The 18,989-nt window shown below is 46.1% G+C and overlaps 1 protein-coding gene across 1 annotated transcript in view; it reads right to left on the bottom strand.

The window, feature by feature from the left end:
- LOC139254225 (TGF-beta receptor type-1-like) overlaps positions 1–18,989 on the bottom strand; it is a 101,826-nt gene that overhangs the window by 17,679 nt on the left and 65,158 nt on the right. The window contains exons 8-10 of the mRNA XM_070873656.1: positions 15,866–15,996; positions 3,014–3,126; positions 1,453–1,569 (exon numbers count right to left, since the gene is read on the bottom strand). Coding sequence (XP_070729757.1) covers positions 1,453–1,569; positions 3,014–3,126; positions 15,866–15,996 — 361 coding nt within the window. The remainder of the gene's footprint in view (positions 1–1,452; positions 1,570–3,013; positions 3,127–15,865; positions 15,997–18,989) is intronic.

The following is an 18,989-nucleotide window of genomic DNA, read 5'->3' as shown; positions in this document are numbered from 1 at the left end:
TTGCATAGTTTCCTCGGCCTCATCCTCCTGGTCATCTGCCACTCTCACCTCAGGTGGGTCTTCTACTACCAGCTGCTGCTGCTGCCTCATGGTGGTTAAGTTGTGCAGCATGCAGCAGACAGTGAACTGACCGGCAATCTCAGGGGAGTATTATAAGTAGCCTCCGGAATGATCCAAGAATCGGAAATGCTGTTTCAAGATGCCAATGGTCCTCTCTATTATGCTGCATGTCGCAACATGTTGTATTCCGCTCAGCTTCTGTCTGGGTTACATGTAGGGGCATCATGAGCCAGGTGGCAAGGCCGTATCCTTTGTCTCCCAGCAACCAGCTCTGCCCTTCTGGCTGCTGCTGAAACATGGCAGATATAGCACACTCACTTAGGATGAACACATCATGGGTACTCCCAGGGTATCTCACATCAACTGCAATGATACGATGCATGTCGTCACAGACAAGCTGCACATTCACAGAGTGTAAGCCTTTTCTGTTCCTGTACATCTCGGAATCCTTCAAAGGTGCTCGCAAGGTGATGTGGATACAATCAATGCAGCCCTGTACCTTTGGGAAGCCAGCAATCCTGGAGAAGCCCACAGTCATGTCATGCATTGCCTGGGCAGTCATGGGGAACTTTATGTAGTCATTCCTCCAGGCATATAGTGCAGCAGTCACCTGCCGAATGCAGGTATGTGTTGCATGTTGAGAAATGGCGCACAAATCCCCAGTTGTGGACTGGAATGATCCAGATGCATAGAATGAAAGTGCAGCTGTAACCTTTACTTCAATTGACAAAGCAGTCCTCCTGACGCTTCTAGGTTGCAGGTCTGCTTTTATTAACTCTCAGATCTCGGTTACAACTTCTTTGTGGAAATGCAGCCTTCTAAACAGGTTTGCATCACTCAGGTGCAGGTATGAACGCCTGACTCGATATATCCGATGTGGGCAAGACCTCCTGTCCATCATTCTGTAGTGCTCTGAGGTTCCTCAGGTGATGATGCCAAATCAATCTTCTCTACAGCACAATCATGCAGAAGGCTTGCACGAGGTATGGCATTGTCAATATTGCCCCCATAATTTAATTGCAGCTTTGTAAGAAGCTCAAAACAGCAGGACAAAGCACTCACACCTTCTTTCCTCTCTCTCTCCCCAAGGTCGATGCCCTAGTATGGACCACACCCGGGTCTGCGCATGCGCAATAGGCTTGCTTAGAACGGGAAGCTAGGCATTCAATAAAGAAACAAAGTCTAATGCAATTCTTTAATTTTTGATTTTTTTCGAAGTACCACCCCACCACTGAATGTCTCCTCACCGGGGTCGGAGCATCGGCCGGCAGAATTGCTCCCTTGCCCGGACACAGGGGTTCGGGATCCACCCCAGCTCCCGGGCTTCTTTTCAAGCTGCAGTACAGACGAAGGGTTCTCATCCCTTCAGTTCAGCTTGCATCTCACCCTCACCCCCACCGCTTCTTTTGAAGCCGAGCCCCGAGCCCGTGTCCGGGTGAGGTAGCGATTCTGCTGGCAGAATCTCCGACCCTCGAGCCCAGTGAGGAGACGGTCGGTGGTGGCATAGTACTTTCGAAAAAAAAATCAAAAAATTAAAGAATTGCATTAGACTTCCATTTTCTCCCTTTTGACTTAAAAAAATTAAGCTTCATGATGCATATTCTTTGCCTTCTTGACTCCCTCAAACTTGCCTAAAAACAATGGCATCTTTCTGCGTCAATTTTTTAAATGTGCGCTGGGTTTTCCTAAGTGCCCAGAGGTTTTATGGGAGTGGTCACATACGCCGTCCTAGGAAAAATGTAAGTTGGCCAAACTTGCTTAAATGTGAAAAACTGGCGCAGACATCAGGTTACGCCCCCATGACGCAAAAAAAAACTAAAAATCGTAACCAGCTGAGTTACGTTGGTGCAGAAACTTTGGGGAAACTTGGATATTTTAATTTTTGCCAAAAAAAGCAGTGCACGCCATAAAAACGGCACAGATAACTGGGGAAAATTGAGCCCTTTATCTTAAAAATCTGGGAGAATCTCAAAAGTCTTTCAAACAGAATTTTTTTTACCGAAGAAGAGCAAGTGTATCTTATTATGGTTTATTTATGTACTTTGATATATTGATCAAGCAGCAATAAAATGACGTGTACAAGATGTTAACCCTCTATCACAATTATAACCAGAGTTCTAATATTGTAAATTTTTTATGCTTCTCAGTTTATCTTACCAGAATAGGCTAAATTCTGGACTAAAACTTTCCAATACCAGAAAGTATCTGCCACATTTCAGTTTTGCATTCCAATAGAACATTGAGAATAAACTGCATTGTTTAGAATTTGAACAGTCCTGATTTCAGCAATGGCCTGTGTGTGCAATCAATAGTGATCATCCATAGATTAATCTTGATGCATTAACTGTTAAGTTATCAACTCACATTACATTAAAATGACATTAAAAGTTTGACTCACTTGCTCATTTAAATGATGTAACACAGGTATTACATTTTGTTTCACGACAAAAGTATTATTCTCAATGGAAACAGATATTTTTAAGTAACAATTACAATGCTCTTACATCACAATCAGAAGCTTTGTATCATTTCATACTTGCTTTCATGGTACAATATCACATCAAAAAAGTTAGAAATAATTTAATCAAACCAGCTAATTGACCGAGAAGCTAGTTGGCCTACACGTGTGTTTATTGGTTGTACATTTGCTAAAACCAAAATCAATGTGCTCAGTGTAAAAATTCCTTTCATACCAATTATTAACTGCAGAAATTTGTTTTATGTTGACAAGAGTCAAATGTTGTGGCTACTTTGTTTAACTAACCTGGCCAATCACATTTTTTGGCATTTATTAACCAATCTTCATTCAGACTGGTCACTATTTCACCTTTGTAAATATGAATACTGACAGTACCAGTACCTGGTCCTCAATTATTTGCAGGAGCAACTTCTCAATACTGAGGTTTGGCTGCTTGGTAGTTGTGAGGTAGCATAATGACCACTGGATGCTCACTGTTCCTGCTCACTTAGTTGAGAGAGGGTTTTCTTGATGCGAAGTGCTGTCAGTCGCGCTGCTCCATTGGCATACCAACATTCCCGCATGATTTTACCCATCACCCGTAGTGCCTTTAAAAAGAAAAGCAAATTTATATATTTATTTGCTTCAGTTGCTAATAAACAGCTAGCACTGTTGTTAGTAATTGCGATGCATGTTCTAATCCCAATAGAAGTTTCAATAATATTTTAATTATAATAAAAATATGGTTGAATCAATTAAACACAGATCTGATCTCATTCACTTTACATAATGCATATCCCTACAACATTTAGGACAAAAGCTGGTGTCCTCAGTTCTCAGATAAATTCATCTCAAATAAATATTATTTTCTTAATCCAAGCAACCTCAACTGAATTCCTGAGAAAAGCAAGATAGTTTTATGGAGTGAGCTGCCAAAGTCTGGTGATGGCACTTGGCCTACAGTTGCCAGGCGAGCAGTGTGAAGTGTTATTTTCAATGCAAAATTGGAGAAATTAACTGTACGTCTGAATATAGAAAGTACAGAGAAGATCTAAAAAAGGGAATAGTGGAACAAAATGAGTGTATGAGAGTAGATTAGTGGCTAAAATAAAAGAGAACTCAAAGGACTTTTATAGAAGTCATAAATAGAAAAAGAGCAGTCAAAGGAAGGGTTAGGCTGATTAAACACCAAAAGGGAGATCTTGTGGAGGCAATGGACATGGCTGAGGTACTAAATGAGTATTTTGCATCTGTCTTCACTCGAGAAGAGGATGCTGCAAATGTAGCAATGGAGGATGAGGAGGTGGCGCCGACCTGGGTGGGAACAGCAGCAACGCTGGGGACATAGAGAAACTAGCCACTGCAGGGAAACTGTGCGAGCTGTCCTCATGAGGACGACAAAATCGACGTGACCGGAGGACAAGCCCAGCGGCGAGATCAGGAACCAGGAACGGCGTGGAGCGGAGGTCAGGGCCCAGGAGGAGCATAGCGGAGGTCAGGGCCCAGGAGGAGCGGAGCGGAGGTTGGGGCCCAGGAGCGAAGCAAGGTCTGGGCCAGGAGGAGTGGAGCAAGGTCTGGGCCCAGCAGCGAGGTCGAGGCCCAGGGAAGGAGCAGAATGGATCAACAGCAAGGCAATGAATCCCAAGGAAAAAGGACCTGTGGAAAGGTGGAAGGAAGACAGTAGGAGTATGTGTGTGTGAACAAACTGGGCCCAAGCAGCAGTGCCTGGACTCCAATTGTCTTGAATCCCCTTGCCATTGGACCAAGACCTTGCTCTGTCAAGCCCGTGTGGTAGCTGGTGTACAGTGGCCACCTCACTTTGAGAAAACTCATGCACAAGCATCTTCCACCCTTTAAAATGAAGTTCTGGACCTGGAATGTTAGGACCCTCATGGACAACCCCAACAGCAACAGACTGGAATGTCGCACCGCCATTGTTGCCCGGGAACTCAAATGTTTCGACGTAGGCATCACCGCCCTAAGCGAGACCCGGCAGGCAGGGGAAAACCAGCTCAAGGAACAAGGCGATGGTTACACCACCTTCTGGAAAGGTAAACCAGAAAAAGAACGCTGCCTCCATGGGGTAGGCGTCGCCATAAAAAATGAACTAGTTGGCCGTCTCAGAGACGCCCCTTGCGGGATAAATGAATGCCTCATGACTCTTCGGCTCACCCTAGCCCGGAACCAGTGCACTACAGTCATCAGCGCGTATGCCCCAACCCTGGAAGTTACAGATGAGACCAAAGAGGAATTCTACTCCAGCTTGAACAATCCCAGTTCTAAGTTTCAACGGGCGACAAGCTAATCCTCCTTGGTGACTTTAACGGCAGAGTTGGAAAGGACACAGACCTCTGGGGAGATGTGATCGGCAGAGAGGGGGTAGGGAAATCTAATTCCAACGGTACCCTCCTCCTGACGAAATGCTTAGAACATAGCCTTGTCATAACTAACACCTTGTTCCGTCAGAGCGACAAGTATAAGGCCTCATGGCAACACCCACGCTCCAAGCACTGCATCTGCAAGATTACGTCATCATCTGAGCGAGGGACTGCAAGGAGGTGGGCATCACCCGCGCCATGACAGCAGCTGATGACTGCTGGACGGAGCACCGCCTAATCCGCTCTGCCATCTCCATCAATGTAGCCCCAAAATAGCGACAGCAACAGAAACAATGCCGCAGGAAGATCAACGTTGGAGCACTCACAAACCCCGCTAAGAAAGCATTATTCAGCCACCGCCTCGCTACCAACCGGACAACAAATACAGAGTGCCTGGTCTCTTACCCTCAAGGCCTCCATAATCAGCACCTGTGAAGAGACGCTCGGTCACTCGACCAGGAAACACCAAGACTGGTTCAACGAGAACAACCAGGAGATCCAGGAGCTAATAAGCCGCAAGCGCAAGGCATTCTTGAACTGGAAGCAGCAACACAACTCGAGAACAAGCAAGCAGCTCTACAGACATCTGAAGTCCGAGGTCCAACAAAAATCTCGACCTAAAGAACAGATGGCGGGTGGAGAAAGCGCAGGAGATCCAGCTACTAGCCGACAATCACGACGTGCGTGGATTCTTTAGCGCAATCAAGATCACCTAAGGCCCAAGCACCCAAGGTCCTATCCCACTGCTGACCAAGCATGGAGAGGTGCTCATCAAGGAGAGAAACGCAGTGTCCGCTGGAAGGAACACTTCGAAGATCTTCTCAACCGAGATTCTGTCTTCGACGTGAGTGTCCTCGACTCCATCCTGCAGCATGCTACCCACCACCATCTCAGCGCAACCCCAGCCCGGCATGAGGTAGAAAAGGCCATCAGACAACTGAAGAACAACAACAAGGCCTTGGGAGCAGATGGAATCCCCAATGAAGCACTAAAACGTGGTGGGGAAGCACTTTTGGTGCAAATACATGACCTAATTTCTCTTATCTGGAAGGAGGAGAGCATGCTACGACATCTCAGATGCCGTAATCATGACCATCGTCGAGAAAGGTGACAAGTCTGATTGCGGTAACTACAGAGAAGATTCCCTGCTGTCGGCCACAGGGAAAGTCATCGCAAGAATCCTCCTCAATTGCGTTCTCCTTTTGGCTGAAGAGCTCCTCCCATATAGTCGCATTGCGGATTCAGCCCACTAAGGGGCACAATGGACAGGATCTTCACCGCGCGGCAAATCCAAACGCAGGGAACAGCACCAATGGTACATGACCCTCGTTGACCTCACTTTGGCTTTCGACACCGTCAACCGTGAGGGATTATGGCCTCCTCAAATTTGGTTGCCCTCAAAGGTTTGTCACCATCCTCCGCCTGCTTCAAGATGACATGCAAGCAGTGATCCTGACCATCGGATCCACCACAAACCCAATTCACATTCAGACCGGGGTCAAGCAAGGCTGTGTCATCGCACCAACACTCTTCTCGGTCTTCCTTGTTGCAATGCTTCATATCACCCTTAGCAAGCTCCCCGCTGGAGTGGAGCTAATCTACAGAACAATCGGGAAACTGTTCAACCTCCGTCGCCTGCAGTCCAGATCCAAGTTCATCCCATTCTCGGTCATCGAATTACAGTACGCAGACGATGCTTGCATTTGCACACTCAGAGGCCGAACTCCAAGCCATCGTCAATACCTTCACCGAAGCATACGAGAGCATGGGCCTTACACTAAACATCCGTAAGGCAAAGGTTCTCTATCAGCCTGCCCCCGCCACACAGTACTGCCGCCCCCGATCATCAAAATTCATGACGAGGCCTTGGACAACGTAGACCATTTTCCATACCTCGGGAGCCTACGGTCAACAAGGGAAGATGTCGATGATGAAGTCCAACACCACCTTCAGTGTGCCAGTGCAGCCATCGGTCGCCTGAGGAAGAGTGTTTGAAGACCGGCACAAAGCTCATGATCTACAGAGCAGTAGTGATACCCGCCCTCCTATATGCTTCAGAGACATGTATTATGTACAGCAGACATCTCAAAGCACTGGAGAAGTACCACCAATGCTGCCTCCGCAAGATCCTGAAAAACCATTGGCAGGATAGGCGCACCAACATCAGTCTTCTCGCTCAGGCCAACATCCCCTTGCATTGAAGCATTGACCAGGCTCGATCAGTTCCATTGGACAGGCCACATCATCCGCATGCCCGATAAGAGACTCCCAAAACAAGCGCTCTACTCGGAACTCCGACACGGCAAGCGGACCCCAGATGGGCAGAAGAAACGCTTCAAGGACACCCTCAAAGCGTCCTTGAAAAGTGCAACATCCCCACTGACACCTGGGAATCCCTGGCCCCAAGACTGCTCAAAGTGGAGGAGAAGAATCCGGGAAGATGCCGAGCGTAGACAGCGGAAGGAGCGCACGGCAACCCAAGCACCCCACCCACCCGTTCCTGCAACCACCGTCTGCCCCACCTGTGACAGAGACTAGTTCCCACATTGACTCATCAGTCATCTGAGAACTCATTTATAGTGTGGAAGCAAGTCATCCTTGACTCCAAGGGACTGCCTAAGAAGAAGAAAGGAGGAGGAAGTAGCAATATTAGATAGGATAAAAATAGATAAAAAGGAAGTAAGTAAAAGGTTGGCAGTCTTCAAAGTAGAAAAGTCACCCGGTCCAGATGGGATGCATCCTGGGTTACTGAGGGAAGTAACAGTGGAAATTGCAGAGGCTCTGGCCACAATCTTCCAATCTCCCTTGGATATGGGGGCAGTGCCAGAGGACTGGAGGAATGAAATGTTGCAGCCCTGTTTAAAAATGGGGAAGGATAACCCCAGCAACTACAGGCCAGTCAGCCTAACATCAGTGCTGGGGAAGTTTGAGGAAAATCATGACTTGGAATTTATGATCATGGGGACAGTGAACGAACGGCATTCACCATCATTTCATCTATGAAACTGACCGCAACTTAAGGATTAAGTCTAACGTGGAATCCGAATGTTATGATCGGTCATTCACTGCTCCTCCACAGGCTGTGATGTGCACACCCACCCCCCACACAGCCGGCAATCAGTTAAGTCTCTCAAATCTTGGAAACAGATGACGAAAACTTTGGCTCTTCCGCAGTAATTACACTGTTAAATAACCCATTAAAAGTTAGACCCTTTTGAATTAGGTGTGACTGAGGTTTTTAAACAGCTTATTGTTAGACTGTTTGTCCGATATCCAGGACTGGATGAGCAGACATTTTCTCCAATTAAATATTGGGAAGGCCAGTGTCTTTGGTCCCTGCCACAAACTGCGATCCCTAGCCACCAACCCTATCCCTCTCTCTAGCATCGGTCTATGGCTCAACCAGACTATTGACAACCTAGGATTCATATTTGACCCTGAAATGAGCTTCCGGCCACATACCCGTGATATAACTAAAACCGCCTATTCCCACCTCCATAACATTGCCCATCTCTGCCCCTGCCTCATCAGCTGCTGTTACCTCTAGAGTCCCAGGAGGGTTGAGAAAATGCTTCAAGGACAGCCTCAAAGCCTCCTTGAAAAAATGTAACATTCCCACCAACTCTTGGGAATCCCTAGCTCAAGACCACTCAAAGTGAAGGAGAAGGCCAGCATTGCAGGAGGAGGCCAGTATTGCGAGAGAGGAGCGGGCGCGGGATTAAAAAAGGGCAGCGGCAGCTTGGAACAGCAGCAGTCGGGAGGAGGCCAGCTGCAGCAGGGGCAGAAAGTAAAGAAAGAAGTAAAAAGAAATTGAAGTATGATGTCACAGCTAAGCGGGTAAGTGATTGGCTGGTGGATTGGTGAGTATTTTATCTTTTTTTTCTTTTTTTTTTTTAAAATCAGTAGGTAACCTTTGGCATTGTTGCCAAATTAAGTTAATTTAAGGGTTAATTCATGGCAGGAGAGCCAAGACCCATGTCATGCTCCTCCTGTGCTATGTAGGAAATCAGGGATGCTTCCAATGTCCCCGAATACTCTGTGTGCAGGAAGTGTGTCCAGCTGCAGCTCCTGACAGACCATATTGTGACACTGGAGCTGCACATAGATTCACTCTGGAGCATCCACGATGCTGAGGATGTCATGAATAGCATGTTTAGTGAGCTGGTAACACCGCAGGTAAAGGTTACAAAGGCAGATAGGGAATGGGTGACCAGCAGGAAGAGCAGGGGAAGGAAGGTAGTGCAGGGGTCCCCTGTAGTCATCTCCCTCCAAAACAGATATACCGTTTTGGGTACTGTTGGGGGAGATGGCTCATCAGGGGAAGGCAGCAGCAGCCAAATTCATGGCACCATGGGTGGCTCTGCTGCACAGGAGGGCAAGAAAAAGAGAGTGGGAGAGCTATAGTGATAGGGGATTCTATTCTAAGGGGAATCGATAGACGTTTCTGCGGGCGTAAATGAGACTCCAAGATGGTATGTTGCCTCCCTGGTGCAAGGGTCAAGGATGTCTCGGAGCTGCTGCAGGACATTCTGGAGGAGGAAGGTGAACAGCCAGCTGTCGTGGTGCATATAGGTACCAACGATATAGGTAAAAAAAAAAAACTGGATGAGGTCCTACAAGTTCAATTTAGGGAGCTAGGAGTTAAATTAAAAAGTAGGATCTCAAAAGGTAGTAATCTCAGGATTGCTACCAGTGCCACATGCTAGTCAGAGTAGAAATAGCAGGATAGTTCAGATGAATACGTGGCTTGAGGAGTGGTGCAAGGGGGAGGGATTCAAATTCCTGGGACATTGGAACCAATTCTGGGGGAGGTGGGACAAGTACAAACCGGACACAGTCTGCACCTGGGCAGGGCTTGAACTGATATCCTAGGTGGAGTTTTGCTAGTACTGTTGAGGAGGGTTTAAACTAATATGGCAGGGGGATGGGAATCTATGCAGGGAGGCAGAGGGAAGTAAAAAGGGGGCAGAAGCAAAAAAACAAGAGTGGAGGGCAGAGAAATCAAGGGAAAAAAATCAAAAAGAGCCACATTACAACATAATTCTAAAAGGACAAAAAAAAGAGTGTTAACAAAAATAAGCCTGTAGTCTGTCTAAATGTGAGGAGCATTTGTAATAAGATGGATGAATTAACTGTGCAGATAGCTATGATATGATGTAATTGGGATTACGGAGACATGGCTCTAGGTTAACCAAGGCTGTGAACTCAACATCCAGGGATATTTAATATTCAGGAAGGATAGACAGAAAGGAAAAGGAGGTGGGGTAGCGTTACTGGTTAAAGAGGAGATTAATGCAATAGTAAGGAAGGACATTAGGTTGGATGATGTGGAATCTATATGCGTAGAGCTGCGAAACACCAAAGGGCAGAAAACAATAGTGGGAGTTGTGTACAGACCACCAAACAGTAGTAGTGAGGTTGGGAATAGCATCAAACAGGAAATTAGTGATGCGTGCAATAAGGTACAGCAGTTATCATGGGTGACTTTAATCTACATATAGATTGGGCTAACCAAACTGGCAGCAATACGGTGGAGGAGGATTTCCTGGAGTGTATAAGGGATGGTTTCCTAGTTGGTTCCTCAACCAATATTTCGAGGAACCAACTAGAGAGCAAGCCATCCTAGACTGGGTCTTGGGTAGAGAGGATAAATTAGCAATCTGGTCATGCGAGGCCCCTTAAAGGAAGAGTGACCATAATATGGTAGAACTCTTCATTAAGATGGAGAGTGACACAGTTAATTCAGAGACTAGGGTCCTGAACTTAAAGAAGGTAACTTCGATGGTATGAGATGTGAATTGGCTAGGATAGACTGGCGAATGATACTTAAAGGGTTGATGGTAGATAGGCAATGGCAGAAATTTAAAGATCACATGGATGAACTTCAACAATTGTACATCCCTGTCTGACGTAAAAATAAAAAAGGGGAAGGTGGCTCAACCGTGGTTAACAAGGGAAATTAGGGATAGTGTTGAATCTAAGGAAGAGGCGTATAAATTGGCCAGAAAAAGCAGCAAACCTGAGTTCTGGGAGAAATTTAAAATCCAGCATGGGGGACTAAGGGTTTAAATTAGGAGATGGAAAATAGAGTCCGAACATAAAAACTGACTGCAAAAGCTTCTATAGATGTGAAGAGAAAAAGATTAGTGAAGACGAATATAGGTCCCTTGCAGTCAGAATCAGGTGAATTCATCAAGGGGAATAAGGAAATGGCAGAGCAATTGAAAAATACTTTGGGTCTGTCTTCACGAAGGAAGACACGAATAACCTCCTGAAAATAATAGGGGACCGAGGGTCTAGTGAGAAGGAGGAACTGAAGGAAATCCTTATTAGTCAGGAAATTGTGTTAGGGAAATTGATGGGATTGAAGGCCGATAAATCCCCAGGGCCTGATAGTCTGCATCTCAGAGTACGGAAGGAAGTGGCCCGAGAAATAATGGATGCATTGGTGGTCATTTTCAAACATTCTATAGACTCTGGATCAGTTCCTATGGATTGAAGGGTAGCCACTTTATAAAAAAAGGAGGAAGAGAGAAAACAGAATTATAGACCGATTAGCCTGACATCGGTAGTGGGGAAAATGTTGGAATCAATTATTAAAGATGAAATAGCAGCGCATTTGGAAAGCAGTGACAGGATCGGTCCAAGTCAGCATGGATTTATAAAAGGAAAATCATATTTGACAAATCTTCTAGGATTTTTTGAGGATGTAACTAGCAGAGTGGACAAGGGAGAACCAGTGGATGTGGTGTATTTGGACTTTTAAAAGGCTTTTGACAAGGTCCCACACAAGAGATTAGTGTGCAAAATTAAAGCACATGGTATTGGGGGTAATGTATTGATGTGGATAGAGAACTGGTTGGCAGACAGGAAGCAAAGAGTAGGAATAAGCGGAATGACAGGCAGTGACTAGTGGTGTACCGCAAGGTTCAGTGCTGGGACCCCAGCTATTTACAATATACATTAATGATTTAGACAAAGGAATTGAATGTAATATCTCCAAGTTTTCAGATGACACTAAGCTGGGTGGCAGTGTGAGCTGTGAGGACGTTGCTAAGAGGCTGCAAGGTGACTTGGACAGATTAGCTGAGTGGACAAATGCATGGCAGATGAAGTATAATGTGGATAAATGTGAGGTTATCCACTTTGGTGGCAAAAACAGGAAGGCAGAATATTATCTGAATGGTGACAGATTAGAAAAAGGGGAGGTGCAATGAGACCTGGGTGTCATAGTACATCAGTCATTGAAAGTTGGCATGCAGGTACAGCAGGCGATGAAGGCGGCAAATGGCATGTTGGCTTTCAAAGCGAGGGGATTTGAGTATAGGAGGTCTCACTGCAGTTGTACAGGGCCTTGATGAGGCCACACCTTGAATATTGTGTACAGTTTTGGTCTCCTAATCTGAGGAAGGACATTCTTACTATTGAGAGAGTGCAGCGAAGGTTTACCAGACTGATTCCCGGGATGGCAGGACTGACATATGAAGAAAGACTGGATCGACTAAGTTTATATTCATTGGAATTTAGAAGAGTGAGAGGGGATCTCATAGAAACATAAAATTCTGATGGGATTGGACAGGTTAGATGCAGGAAGAATGTTCCCAACGTTGGGGAAGTCCAGAACCAGGGGTCACAGTCTAAGGATAAGGGGTAAGCCATTTAGGACCGAGATGAGGAGAAACTTCTTCACTCAGAGAATTGTGAACCTGTGGAATTCTATACCACAGAAAGTTGTTGAGGCCAGTTCATTAGATATATTCAAAAGGGAGTTAGATGTGACCCTTACAGCTAAAGGTGTATGGAGAGAAAGCAGGAATGAGGTACTTAAGTTGTATGATCAGTCATGATCATATTGAATGGTGGTGCAAGCTCGAAGGGCCAAATGGCCTACTCCTGCACCTATTTTCTATGTTTCTAAGTATCCATAAAGGTACCGAACACTTTGTCGGGAGCACGCAGAAGCCAAGTACAAACAGCATACATCAAATCAAGCACCCGACCCACCCATCCCTCCAAACACCATCTGTCTCACCTGTGACAGGGACTATAGGCTCCAAGTTTCCACATGATTTGCTCCTGATTTTTAGGAGCAACTGGTGTAGAACGGAGTATCTTAGAAATCGGAATTCTCGTCATTTAGTTTGCTCCAGTTCTAGTCAGTTAGAACAGTTTCACTTTGGAACAGAATTTTTTTTCAAAAGGGGGCGTGTCCGGCCACTTACGCCTGTTTTCAAAGTTTCGTTAGTGAAAACTTACTCCAAACTAACTTAGAATGGAGTAAGTGAAGATTTTTGTACGCTCGAAAAAACCTTGTCTACACTTTAGAAAATCAGGTGTAGGTTCCAAATCAGGCGTAGGGAATGGTGTGGGGGGGGGGGGGTGGGGGTGGTGTTTAAAGGGAAGTTTACAAACATTAAACACTTCAGTTTTACAAATAAAGAGCCATCATCAATAATAAATGATAAATACATCAATAAATCAACCAATAAATCAATCAAAAAAAATTAAGAAGAAATAATTTTTTTTTTCAATCAATAAATAAAACATTTTCTACTTACCGACTGCAGCACCGGGAGACCTCCAGCAGCGTGCTGGGATGCCCCCCTCAGTGTGTCTCTGTCAGTATCTCTATCTCTCTGTCTGTCTGTGTTTCTGACAGGGAGGGATGGGGGGGGGGGGGGAGGGGGAGGGACGGGGGATGGGGGGGAAAAGGAGAAGGAGGGAGATGGGGGGGGGGGGAAAGAGAAGGAGATTGGGGGGGGGCAGGGGAGAAGGAGATTGAGGGGGAGGAGGAGATTGGGGGAGGGGGGAGAAGGAGATTGGGGGAGGGGGGAGAAGGAGATTGGGGGAGGGGGGAGAAGGAGATTGGGGGAGGGGGGAGAAGGAGATTGGGGAGGGGGGAGAAGGAGATTGGGGGAGGGGGGAGAAGGAGATTGGGGGAGGGGGGGGTCAAAAGGAGATTGGGGGAGGGGGGGGGGGAGAAGGAAATTGGGGGAGAGGGGGGGGAGAAGGAGATTGGGGGGGTGAGGCTGAACGGGCTGGGCCCGAGACTTCGGGCAGGGCCCGTCCCCAGCACCGGATTTACAGGTAGGTGGCGTTGGGTCGGTTTGGGTCGGGGGGAGGGAGGGAGGGGAGAGGGAAGTCAGGTCGGGGGGAGGGGGGAGCGGGTGTCGGGTCTGGTCCGGGGGGAGGGGGGGGAGCGGGTGTCGGGTCCGGTCCGGAGGCGGGAAGCGGGAGTCGAGTCGGGTCGGGAGGAAGCAAGAGCTGGCCATGGGAGGAGCCTTATTCACGCAGCCCCAGTGAGGCCATTCGGCCAGAGCTAGGGGCTGCGTGCTTCGGGCCCCTCCCACACAGTTTCGGGTGCCTGGAGCTACTGCACTTGCGCGCCCACTGTAGCGCGCATGTGCAGAGATCCCGGCACTGTTAGTGGCGCAGGGACCTGGCTCCGCCCCCATACAGCTCCTGCTGCACTGCGCCGCGGGCCAGAGGACCTGCAGGGAGGTGGAGAATACGGAGGGTTTTTTTAGGCGCACTTTGTGGAGCGAAAAACGGGCGTCCAGGTCGGGACTGCGCCGTTCTAGGCGCGGCTCGAAACTTGGGCCCATAGAGTCTGCATTAGTCTCATCAGTCACCTTAGAACTCATTAGTGTGGCAGCAAGTGATGCTCGACTCCGGGGGATTGCCAAGAAAGAAGACCTCTAGACTGGACTATTCCAAAGCACTCCTGGCTGGCCTCCCACATGCTACCCTACGTTAACTTGAGTTCATCGAAAACTCGGCAGCCCGTGTCCGAAGGCGCACCAAGTCCCATTCACCCCTGTGCTCACTGACCTACATTGGCTCCTGGTTAAGCAATGCCTCGATTTCAAAATCATCCTCCTTGTTTACAAATTCCTCTACGGCCTCACCCCTTTCTACCTCCAATCTCCTTCAACCTCACAACCCTCCAGAGATATTTGCGCTTCTCAAATTCTGCCCTCGAGCACCCTGATTATAACTGCTCAACCATTGGTGGCTGCACCTTCAGCTGCCTGGGCCCTAAGCTCTGGAACTTCCTCCCTAAATCTCTCTGCTTCTCTTTCCTCCTTTAAGACGCTCCTTAAAACCTACCTCTTTGACCAAGCTTTTAGTCATCTGCCGTAATTGCTTCTGATGTGGCTCGGTGTCAAATTTTTTTTTTGTCATAGTACTCTTGTGAAGCGCCTCGAGATGTTTTACTGCATTAAAGGCGCTATATAAATACAAGTTGTTGTTGTAGTAAACAAAGATTATGGCCCTGAAAAACTAATTTAAATTTTTTGTAGTGTCAAATTTATCCATTTTGATAAAAATTAAAATTAACATTTAATAAATGTTTAATTTTTTAAAAAAGTTTGTTCATCTTTATTTCAGGTTTGCCTTTTCGCTATGCGAGAGCCCCAATCTTTGTTTTGCTCTCTCTAACATTTTTTTTTAAGTTAGAATTTTAGGAGCTTATCCACATCCTGGTTCATTGGCTGTGAGAATTCTGTGTTTTGATTGGCTGCTTATTCAGCTTGTTGACATCACAGCAGCTCTTCACTGGGAATCCCCTCTGTACTCCGCTGATTTCAATTACACTTCGAAAAATCCGAAAATCACGCCACAAGATCTTTGTGCGAGGCTTACTTAGAGGCCAGCAGCAAACGCATTCGTTTCCGTCCAATCAGTTTTATTTGTTACAAGTTAATTAGCATCGTTATGATTTTTAAAAAAGCATTTAAACCAGTGTGCATTAAATATAAAATTGCTGGTTTCAAATCACTTTTGCGAATTTCCTTGAGCTATTTGGAAAATACATGTTGATGAAAATATACATCTTTGGTGATAATAAATGCAAGCTGGTAGCTGACTATTGAACACCAATATATTCTCCACTATTAGCAACAACACTGAAAATTGTATACATTTAAAGTTACAAATATTAGTTGATATCCAATGCAAGCCATACCTCAGAGCTTTGCCATTGATTTGGAATGCTTGGCCTAAGTTTTTGATCACAGACTACTTTTTTCATGTCTTCTATGGAAGGGTCCGAAGGAACAAGATCATAATAAGGCAACTGATATTCATCATGGAGTCCTATGTAAAATAGAGGCATATGCATTATTGATCATTGGACTTTCACAAATCTGCCACTTTTCTTTTTAACATTAAAATATTTATATGTTCATATTAAATTCACTTAAAGATACCCAAACAAAAATATCTACTTTGGATCATCATAAAAGCCACGCCATATAATCAGATATCTAAAATAAAACAAATGATGTGTGTATTTACATGGTAGCCTACATCATAATCTGCCAACATCCAGATTTGAGTTGACAGAGAGTTTACACTTGCACCACAAATGTGCCAGCCAATCATCTCCAACAAGAAAAGGTTCAATCACCAGCCCTGACCTTCAATAATACCATCACTTGAATAACCCATTGCAAACATCTCCTCCCGACCCCACATTTAAAGAACACGAGATGCCGCCGCAATTGTCGCCGTTCCTCACCCGACCCCCATTTCTTCGGTTACAATTCCCTCGGGCCCTCAATCCTCACTAGACCCGAGGGGCCACTGCGATACTAGTAGTGGCCTGACCTTTGAACATTCTTTGCAAGCTTGATAGTAATGAGGCCCAAAGCTCAAAATCTCACTATTCAGACGCAGGTCTGCTACTTGTTTCCCGTGTGCCCAGAAATGGGTGCACCCAGAATTTCTACTCCATAGTATTCAATAAATCCCCGCACCTCGCATCCATCAATCTACTTTAGGTTCGGAATGGTAAAAAGACTGTGTGTTGGCAGTGGAGCTTTGCGGGGGGGGGGGGGGGGGGGGGGCGGTATCCAGTTTACTCTCAAATTCATCGAATTGGTAGAGTCCATGGGTTGGATTTTCGGCTGATTTGCGCCCCATTTAGCGCCTCGGTGGGGCGCAAAATTGAATTTTTTTGGGACGTGTAACAAAGCGCACAAGATTTTGCGTCCGGGCAGAACTTTTAGCAATGGTTTTGTGGCAATGCGAAAACTTACCGCCCCCGCCACTGTTTTGACCGTTGGGATGACGTAAATCGGCGTCCATCGCCCGAAATCCCGCCCAGAAAAACCACACGGCCCCTCAGGTCGAGTGAGGATCGAGGGCCCGAGGGAATCGTAACTGGAGAAATGGGGGTCGGGCGAGGACCAGCCGCTACCGGCGCCATGCTGAAAGCGAAGGAGAAAGTTGCAGTTGTGAGTAATTAAAAGGTTTGGGAGAAAAACACTGCATTACTGCATACGTTTGTGAAGTTTGTGTGAGTTTCTAGTTTGTTTTATAAAGGACTGTTATGTATTAATGCTTGGGGGTCACCAGACGCCGCTGCGGTCGGAGGTCATTGGGCTATACGTATGTAGCATGTGTGCTTGGTCACCTGTATATAAGCTGGGTGTCTTTGTCACCCAGGCACTCTTCGGCTGGAATAAAGATGGATCTGGTTGCACCTGAGTGAGTTTACAGTAACCAGACTCTAGTCATTACAATTGGCGACGAGATAACTTAAGAACCTTCGCATCCACAATGGGCACTGTTGGAATCCTGGAGAGATTCGTGGAGGGCAAGGATTGGGTAGATTTTGTTGACCGCCTGGATCAGTATTTTGTGGCCAATGGCATGGAGGCAGAGGCCTAAGCAATTAAGCGCAGGGCAGTTCTCCTCACCGTTTGTGGTCCGAAAATCTACGGCCTCATGAAGAAAAGTAAAAGTGGAGGGCAGAGAAACCCAAGGCAAAAATCAAAAAGGGCCACATTATAGCAAAATTCTAAAGGTGCAAAGTGTGTTAAAAAGACAAGCCTGAAGGCTCTGTGCCTCAATGCAAGGAGTATTCGTAATAAGGTGGACGAATTAAATGTGCAGGCAGCTATTAATGAATGAGATATAATTGGGATTACGGAGACATGGCTCCAGGGTGACCAAGGCTGGGAACTCAACTTCCAGGGGTATTCAACATTCAGGAAGGATAGACAGAAAGGAAAAGGAGGTGGGGTAGTGTTGTTGGTTAAAGAGGAAATTAACACAATAGGAAGGAAGGACATTAGCTTGGATGATGTGGAATCTGTATGGGTGGAGTTGCGGTATACCAAAGGGCAGAAAATGCTAGTGGGAGTTGTGTACAGACCACCAAACAGTAGTAGTGAGGTTGGGGACAGCATCAAACAAGAAATTAGGGATGCGTGCAATAAGGTACAGCAGTTATCATGGGCGATTTTAATCTATATATAGATTGGGTTAACCAAACTGGTAGCAATACGGTGGAGGAGGATTTCCTGGAGTGTATTAGGGATCGTTTTCTAGACCAATATGTCAAGGAACCAACTAGAGGGCTGGCCATCCTAGACTGGGTGATGTGTAATGAGAAAGGACTAATTAGCAATCTTGTTGTGTGAGGCCCCTTGGGGAAGAGTAACCATAATATGGTAGAATTCTTTATTAAGATGGAGAGTGATACAGTTAATTCAGAGACTAGGGTCCTGAACTTAAGGAAAGGTAACTTTGATGGTATGAGACATGAATTGGCTAGAATAGATTGGTGAATGATACTTAAAGGGTTGACAGTGGATAGGCAATGGCGAACATTTAAAGATCACATGGATGAACTTCAACAATTATACATCCCTGTCTGGAGTAAAAATAAAACGGAGAAGGTGGCTCAACCGTGGCTAACAAGGGAAATTAGGGATAGTGTTAAATCTAGGAGGCAAATAAATTGGCCAGAAAAAGCAGCAAACCTGAGGACTGGGAGAAATTTATAATGCAACAGAGGACGACAAAGGGTTTAATTAGGAGGGGGGAAATAGAGTATGAGAGGAAGCTTGCTGGGAATATAAAAACTGACTGCAAAAGCTTCTATAGATATGTGAAGAGAAAAAGATTAGTGAAGACAAACGTAGGTCCCTTGCAGTCAGAATCAGGTGAATTTATAAAGGGGAACAAAGAAATGGCAGACCAATTGAACAAATACTTTGGTTCTGTCTTCATGAAGGAAGACACAAATAACGTTCCGGAAATACGAGGGGATCAAGGGTCTAGTGAGAAGGAGGAACTGA

This window comes from Pristiophorus japonicus, chromosome 3 (genome assembly GCF_044704955.1).
Source record: "Pristiophorus japonicus isolate sPriJap1 chromosome 3, sPriJap1.hap1, whole genome shotgun sequence".
Classification (NCBI taxonomy): Eukaryota; Metazoa; Chordata; class Chondrichthyes; family Pristiophoridae; genus Pristiophorus; species Pristiophorus japonicus.
This window is presented reverse-complemented; position numbering and strand designations above follow the sequence as displayed.